Below are 7,628 nucleotides of genomic sequence, written 5' to 3'. Positions count from 1 at the left end.
AGACAAAGTTTGTTCTCCAGTTTTTTATTGTGTAGCGTCGGACAGATCAAGTCGTCCTCACTGATGACATCACACCAAACATGACACAGCACATTTATCGTTCTCTTCGTATCTTTAACATTTGCTTCATTTGTCCGTGTTTTTTTTTTTTAGCTCAAACTAACATTTTATTTTCTTCGTACAAGCTTTCCGGACTAATGTGTGTGTCACCGTAGACACAGGATCTCATTGGCTCTTCACTTGGCGCCTGTGTGAGTCACGTGTGACGACTTCCTGCGACACGTTTAACTGGAGGCGAAGTAGGGCCGGATCTTCATGCTGATGGTCTTCAGTGAATACCAGCTCCCCTTCCAGTTCATCCACACCATCCCATCGTCTGTGCCGTGCTTGGCCATTTCCTTCGTGTAGGCTCCACCTATGTAGTATCGGCCGTTGGGATTGGCCGAGTGGCAGCGGTTGTACCACCATCCGCCTCCGTCCTCCCTCGAGCACTGCTTGGACGGATCCCCGGGAATCCTGGTTCACACCGACCAGACCAGGAAGTTCAGTTACTGACGTTTACAGAACAAAGTGGAATTCTTTCTTTGTGTAATTTTCTATAAACAATAATCACAAAAACCTGCTCCATGAATTAAAACCTCAGTGTAGAACATTGAGACCTTTAGTCATTTATTCATATTGACCCCCCCCCCCGCCCCCGAGGCCGCCATGTTGTTCTTGTGCGACTCACCAGTTGTCGTCATGAATTAAAACCTCAGTGTAGAACATTGAGACCTTTAGTCATTTAGTCATATTGACCCCCCCCCCGCCCCCGAGGCCGCCATGTTGTTCTTGTGCGACTCACCAGTTGTCGTTGTCTCGGTCGTACGTGCTGAACATCATCCCGTTGTGTATGGTCATTGTGCGGTTTTCACCAAACAGCTGCAGGGAACCCTCCAGGAAACAGTTGCCGGCGTTTCCAGAGTAACCATCAACTGCCATCACGTAGTTGGAGGTCTCTGATTGGATGGTGAACTGGCGGTACTGGGCGTGGACCTGAATTCAATCCAAACAGTTGAAATAGAATGTTTTTTATCAATAACAAAGATTCTGACGGAACCGTTGTTTCTTTCTGATGAACCAAGTGAACAATAGAGGACAGAGGACATTTCCTTCGTCTCTCGAACCAAAGCTGAGACGTCCAGTTTGTGAGGGACGCACCTTGTCTCCCGTCCAGTCCTGCATCTCGATGAGGACCTCAGTGGGGCCGGTCTTGGTCAGCTGACTGATGCGGTCGTTTCCGAGCCAGAATTCACCTGTCACAGGACAAACGGGTGGATGAGCTGAGTAGAGCTACATCCAGAGGTCTTGGATGATGAGGCGGTTCTCCGTCTCTTACCCGGCGTCTGGCAGTGACCTTTCCCGACATCGAACGCGGTGTTTCCGAACCCGCGGCGATATTCGTCCCAGCGCCGGCCGAAGTCCACGCTGCCGTCGAGCCGGCTCTGGATGAGGAGCCATCCTGGAGGAGTGAAGAACACAGAGCCCAACGGTTAGAGAAGGGAGGAGAGGTTCAGTGTCCCAGGAGGTTGAGGTGATGTCCTCACCTCCTTTCTGTGTCGTCTGGTCACAGAAGACCTTGTAGGGGGGGAAGAAGGCGTCGGGCTGGATCAGGTACATCTGAGAGTCTCGTCCTCCACGACGGAAGATGTCCTCACACTCTTTACCTGAAGAGCATTTCAATGTTATTGTGAATCACTTAATCCATAACTGACATTTATATTATAGATAGCTCCTGATCTCCAGAGGATGAACCCTTACCAGACACCACAGGTATGGGACACTTGGTCTTGCAGGGCTCTACACACAACTCCCTCTGGGTCTGGATGGCTTTTTCCAGCTTCTGGATTTTCAGCCGCACCTTGTCGAGGACGCCCTGCGACCACAACACAACACGTTCAGTCAGAGTGTCGTGACTGTTGTCAACTTGTGTGCGTTTGTTTCCTCGTACCTGCAGGACTCGGATGTTGGACGGAAACACCGTGTCCACCGTCTCCTTGATGTAGGCGTGTTGGTCCTCCACTCGATCCGTGAACTCCCCCACCACCCGGCTGTTGTCTGAGGAGAGAACCAGTGTTCACACACAGACGGCACTTTGTGTGTTTACTGTAGAGTTCGAGTGAAGCCTCCAAGTTACAGCCTGTGGTCTAAACACTTGAATGAATAATCCACATATGTAAAATGACCGTATGTTTATTCTTATGTCATGAAGTTGTTGTTGAAGATGTGTCTTCATGATGGAGTTCACAGGTTCTTGTGTCTTCTCACCGTTCACGACTCTCTGTCTCTCCCTCAGAGACGTGGACATGCTGGTGACGTAGTTGTAGATGGTGTTGGACGATCTGGACAACTCGTCCACGAGAGGCTTCAGCTCGTTGATGCTCTGTAAACAGGATCGTAAAGATGAGACCACAGAGACCAGCCCAGGTGGATCAGTGCAGGCAGATCTTTACCATCTTGACGTTTCTCTCTTGCTTCAGCAGCGTCGTCTTCAGTTCGCAGCCGGTGGGACACAAAACCCCCTGGTGGACAAAAACAGAAGTTCAGCACATCGTCTCCAGGTGTCAATCATGTTGGGTTAGTCATTACTGTGATAGTTTTGCGGTTGTGCTTTTATATGAATAAAATCTGTCAACGGTCTCTTCAACTAAAAAATGTTGAACTATGACAAGAAATATAGAGTTTGTAAAATAAAGTAATAAAATAAAAACGATGGATCTGAATAAAAAGGTGTCAAAGCTTCAGTTCGTGATTTTCCCTCGTGGACATGAATCCGTTTGAACCGTCCCTGCAGTTGACAGAATCAAACATGACACGGGGGGTGAGCGGTCGTACCATATCATCCGCAGCGTGGATACATCCTCCGGCTTCCGGCTGCGCCTCCTTCTCCTGCAGCTGGGCCCGTCCCACGGGAGCAGGCGTCGGGCGGCCGCGGTACCTGAGTGACACACAGAGTCCGTGTTCGGCCATTTTCATCCTTTATGAAATACCTCATAATAATCTGTTGTCACTGCCCCCTAGTGGCCGGCTGCTGCTTGTCATCCCAGTTCACATCCAGTCTCTGTACAGTTGTTGATGAAGTTGTATGTAGCAGTATATATCGCTGCTAGTTGTGTAACATCACGCCACGTTTCATTCATCAGTCAGTGTGAACCTACCTGCCGCCGCCGCTGATAGGGGGCGGGACATATCGGCTGCTGGTGTACACATCCCTCCCCTTCGTGAGTGGGCGGTGACCTCGAGCGTCTACTCCCTGAGAGACGACACAGACACAGATAATCAAAACCTCAAACTACAGAGAACACGTGATCCAGAGTCTGTACGTACGGTTCCGTTCGCCGCCGGTGAGATGGTGGCTTCCTGTGGGAGACAGAAGACAAAGTGTCTGTTGGCCCTCAGAGGTTTGATGAAGGTCTCAGATGTTCAGCCAGATGTTCTATCAGAGACGTGAACTCACCAAGTCGTACTCGTCAAAGTCCAGGTCGTCCTGAGCCCGGTTCACGCCCAGGCACAGGCACAGCAGCAGCAGCGTCTTCATCTCTGTCCTCAAGCTCCTCTGATCTCACTGTCCCCGGGACCTGATGTCCCCGGGCTTTTATCCTCTTCTCTCGGTGGACGTCCCACTTGTTGATCAGCGGAGGTCAGTGACTGGGGTCAGTTGACTGAGTCACAGACTCATGAGGAACAAAAGGGCAAAGGGACGAACACGCTTCCTGACAGGTCCCAGTTACTGAACAGAACTTCAACAGTTTGGTTTCTTCCAGAGATAAAACTTAGATCAGGTCAAATTCATGAAGTCAAAGGAAACAACATTTTAATCTAGATAAAATCTTAATAACAGTTTAATAACTGAAGCTTCCACTATCCACACAGCTCCATCGTCCTATACACTGACATCTGGGAGAGAGAAGCCTCTCCCAGTTTATATTTATATGAATTATATATATGAGGACAGTAAAGTCCTGAGTTTTGAACATATAAACTTGAGGCTGCTCAAACCGAACCTGAATTCATTGGTAAATGGTTTGAACCCCGACTGGATCAGAGAGTTGTGTGTGTTGTGTGTTTGTTTGACATCGGGCAGCAGTGAGTCACTTCTGGGAAGTTAGAGCGCTGAAGCCACTGATGTTTGTTTGAGTCCAGAAGGTGGAGTTACGACATCACAGGCCGCAACACACACACACACAGACACACACACACACACACACACACACACACACACACTGTGCATTTATACCAATAAACCAAAACCAGTGTGTGATCAGCACCACCAGGGTAACAGTTCTAACCCCATTAGAACAACGTAGGTTCACAGTGAAGTGTCACCTTCTCCTTATTGAACCATTGTGTTAAACTTTCATTAACAAACTTTTCTGGTTTGACTTGTGACACAAATCTTTTCCATCTGTTCACATTTAAAAGAATCAATATGTGTAAACAGAGTCCTGGTCAAAGGTTGTAGACCCCCCCACACACACACTAAGTTCAGGCCAGAGGAATAACCTGAAATGGTACAAAGTTGAGCTTGGACCTGATTTCATATAAACCATAAACCTTTCCAGAGTTTGAGGTTTCAGACGATTTCTATTGTAAGAAATATCCTTCAGTCAAATATTCCTCCATCGATTATTCATGTTGCTTCACACGTTCATCTTTGGTTTTGTGACACAAACTTTCACCATCACAGTCCAATGTTATGCAAATGTTTATTTTTATAATGATGTGATGATTCTAACTCTACAGATCTTAGAAGCTGGATACGCCACAAGTGAAAGATCCGAGCAAAGAGAAGGAACCTATAGAAACTGTGTTTATATAAAATCGACCTTTCATGTCACCAAGGAGCCTGATTGGACGACTGAGTTCAGACTGACTTGGAACAAACAAACGGGTAAGAAGCTGAGCACGAGTTGGAGATCCACTTGAAGTCGTCTGCAAAGAAAGAAAACCAGTTTGAATAGAAAGACCATCAGCGAGGTTATATAAAGACCAGTGTGCGTATAACTCATTACATCCGTAGTTCATCTTCAGGCAGGTCTGGTTGGGGTTATTGTTGTCGTGGTGGTTGAACCAGTTCTCGTACTCAAACTTGGAGCCGTCAACCCACAACCAGTGACCGGGCTGTGGGTGGAAACACACAAATACCAAACACACAAATAAATTGTATAGCTGCAGGATTTCGATGACGTGTAAATCCTCCCTCAGGACATCATGTCAGGTGATCTGATTAATACAGACAATGTGTGTATGTGTAATCCAAAGCATTTCCATACCAGTACGGGAGCCACGCCCCCGATCCAGGTGGGGGGGAAGTGGTGGGTGTGTCCTCGGGTCAGAGACATGACGAAGGTGTTCTCCTCGGGGCTGTGGATGGACGCCAGGTTGGCTCCTTCAAACTGACAGTAGATCTGGAGGAGACACCAGAAGAAGACCAGGATGTGAACAGTGTGACCTCCAGGGGCGCTAGACCCTTCTACACCCTCCTCTTCTCCTCACCTCAGCTTCAACCCACATCTTCGAGGTGTCGATGAATTTGAAACACCGCTCTGTGACGGGGTTCCAGCCGGTGTAGTGGCTCCAGCCGGGGGGGCAGGAGAACCCGGAGCCTGAGGGACCAGCAGCACATGTGATCAGATGTTAAGTAGGATCCACGTTTAGATTCAGGTTTGTATTTGATAGATTTGATCTAGAGCTCTATGTGTACATCCCATCTCACCACAGTCTGCAGGGTCCACCCCCGGGCCCGTCTGGGTGCCCGGTACCTCCACCCCGGTGAAGACGTTCACACACCAGCAGAACCCAGTGGAGCCCCAGCACTGCTGTGGGAGGAAGTTCCCATTGGCGTCGCACTGGGGGCAGAAGGAGCCCAGGAGGCCGGAGCACTGCATCCTCTCGTACTCACAGAGGCCCGGGGACTTGAGCGCCGGGGAGCTGGAGTTGAGCGGGACGGAGCGAGTCGGGGTCAAAAGGTGACAGAGGGTGAGACACACACTGAGCACCTTCATCGTGCTGCTGATGAAGACGAGGGCGACGATGAAGAGGGAGTCTGGGCTATTAATAAAACACAGGAGACAAAGAGGTGAACAACCTGATCCATGACAAACAGGAACCTCGTTAATCAACTCAATAATCACAGGTTTTAGTTACTAATAATTAATAAAATAATAATACTTTGACTCAACTCCTACCAGGAGAGATTCATTATTTCACAAAGTTTGATTTCAGTTCATTTAATCATCTAGAAAAATAAGGTAAAAACATTAACTCTCACACGTTCAAAGAGATCTGAAAAACCTGTCACATTAAAAGCAGTAAAACTAATAAATATTCAGATTAAAGAGTTCACGTCATATTAATATAGAAGAGTGTAGAAAGTACACGAGAGTATGAAGGACACGTGTTGTGTCACTAAGGTTTGAAATCATCTAGAAGGTCAATCAGGTAAATTGACAGTTTAATCCTGTGCACTTACATAACTGATGAAACTCATTTAAATCAAACTCAATTATGTTTTGTACGATTATAATAAAATCACAATAACATATCTGCTTGGAGAAAAAGATCTGATGGATTGAAATAGATTAATATGGACTCACCAAGGAGCAGCTGTAGGAAGTCTTTTATTCTGTAGAGACTCAGAACTTCACCTCCGACACTGACTGGGTTCATCCTCCTGTATTTATCCTGAACCCGCGGACGAGTGTAATCACGATAAGTTTTAGTTTACATCGGTTCTTCCTCTTTGTTCACGACGTCTCTTTGTCCCGTTTCCCAGAAGATCCGCTTGTTTCAAGTTTCCTGTAACTTTAGCATCAAAAGAAATATAGAAAAGACAGAAATTCGGTGTATTCTGGTCTAAAGTTACTCGTCCTGTACAGACGTGTTTTGTGCTGATCTGGGTTACAGACGCTTGGATCACTGACACTGTCTGGATCATATGTTCACATCCACAACAACACCAGCTGCAAAACCACTGGATCTCATTTAAAACCTCACAAATTCAGATTCTCCAGGACGGAACCTCTTGAGTCGGTCGAGATTAAATGTCGTGAGAAAAGCGTGTTGCATCAGAATTTGTTTTCACTTTAACTTCCTGTTTCTCTCCTCAAACAACAGGTTGAACAGCTGAGCTGAAGTTCACCTCGTACCTCAGAGACTGATTTCTGCTCCAGACTTTCCAGACAGTTCATCTGAGGTCAGAGCTTTTGTCTCTGATCTTTGACCTCGGCCCTCTCAGGTTCATGAGGCAGCGTCCTGCTTATCTGAGATCAGAGCCAGTCTGAGACACTGAGCCACTCACAGGGAGATGAAGATGATAATCTGAGTGTTTTAATGATTCTGTCCTGCAGCAGTATCAAGACGGAGGAAACCTGTCATCTCTTCTTTCTCCTCTGCTGCTCTCGGTCCAAAAGCAAATCTGAGCAGCTGTTTACCAGACGAGTCTTTATGACGAGGACAAAGAGCACGAGCAGAAGACATACTGGTCCCAGTCCGGTTCATACACTGGTGACAGTATAATGTAACACAAGCAGCGTTTTAAAGATCAGATCATTTTAATATTTCATTGTTTACTAAAGCTGTTAAACGAG

At 47.1% G+C, this 7,628-nt stretch overlaps 2 protein-coding genes and 1 long non-coding RNA gene across 4 annotated transcripts; 1 reads left to right on the top strand and 2 right to left on the bottom strand.

Annotated features, from left to right (window-relative positions):
- Nucleotides 1-8: 8 nt before the first annotated feature.
- Nucleotides 9-3,654, bottom strand: fgb (fibrinogen beta chain). The gene is made up of 13 exons (XM_062384361.1): nt 3,497-3,654; nt 3,367-3,399; nt 3,198-3,292; nt 2,875-2,977; nt 2,493-2,561; nt 2,308-2,422; nt 1,991-2,097; nt 1,801-1,915; nt 1,587-1,706; nt 1,379-1,501; nt 1,201-1,295; nt 845-1,035; nt 9-516 (listed from the first exon to the last, which is right to left on the bottom strand). The coding sequence occupies exons 1-13, from the start codon at nt 3,575-3,577 to the stop codon at nt 285-287; spliced, it is 1,479 nt and encodes a 492-aa protein (XP_062240345.1). The 5' UTR covers nt 3,578-3,654; the 3' UTR covers nt 9-284.
- Nucleotides 3,655-4,298: 644 nt separating this feature from the next.
- On the top strand, nt 4,299-5,432 carry LOC133950147 (uncharacterized). Its single transcript, XR_009920231.1, has 3 exons — nt 4,299-4,628; nt 4,783-4,930; nt 5,316-5,432. It is a non-coding gene; the product is annotated as an uncharacterized LOC133950147 (long non-coding RNA).
- Nucleotides 4,829-7,611, bottom strand: LOC133950145 (ladderlectin-like). Of its 2 annotated transcripts, XM_062384367.1 has the most exons (6): nt 6,636-7,611; nt 5,756-6,090; nt 5,536-5,645; nt 5,313-5,447; nt 5,052-5,160; nt 4,829-4,971 (listed from the first exon to the last, which is right to left on the bottom strand). In XM_062384367.1, exons 2-6 carry the CDS (start codon nt 6,042-6,044, stop codon nt 4,904-4,906), a joined length of 711 nt encoding a protein of 236 aa, XP_062240351.1. In that variant the 5' UTR covers nt 6,045-6,090; nt 6,636-7,611; the 3' UTR covers nt 4,829-4,903. The 2 variants fall into 2 exon arrangements, with proteins under 2 accessions (XP_062240351.1, XP_062240352.1); XM_062384368.1 differs by lacking the exon at nt 6,636-7,611 and having other exon boundaries at nt 5,756-6,194.
- Nucleotides 7,612-7,628: the final 17 nt, after the last annotated feature.

Source organism: Platichthys flesus, chromosome 24, assembly GCF_949316205.1.
Source record: "Platichthys flesus chromosome 24, fPlaFle2.1, whole genome shotgun sequence".
Taxonomy (NCBI): Eukaryota; Metazoa; Chordata; class Actinopteri; order Pleuronectiformes; family Pleuronectidae; genus Platichthys; species Platichthys flesus.
The sequence above is the reverse complement of the archived record's forward strand: the minus strand, read 5'-3'. Positions and strand labels throughout refer to the sequence as shown.

Coding starts and splice junctions, on each gene's coding strand:
- LOC133950145 (XM_062384367.1), bottom strand. CDS start 6,044: ATGAAGGTGCTCAGTGTGTGTCTCACCCTCTGTCACCTTTTGACCCCG. Junction 5,448..5,535: donor AGATGTGGGTTGAAGCTGAG/GTGAGGAGAAGA, acceptor TGTCTCCTCCAG/ATCTACTGTCAGTTTGAAGG. Junction 5,161..5,312: donor GGGGCGTGGCTCCCGTACTG/GTATGGAAATGC, acceptor TTCCACCCACAG/CCCGGTCACTGGTTGTGGGT.
- fgb (XM_062384361.1), bottom strand. CDS start 3,577: ATGAAGACGCTGCTGCTGCTGTGCCTGTGCCTGGGCGTGAACCGGGCT. Junction 1,707..1,800: donor TCCCATACCTGTGGTGTCTG/GTAAGGGTTCAT, acceptor AATGCTCTTCAG/GTAAAGAGTGTGAGGACATC. Junction 517..844: donor GACCGAGACAACGACAACTG/GTGAGTCGCACA, acceptor GGTGTGAACCAG/GATTCCCGGGGATCCGTCCA.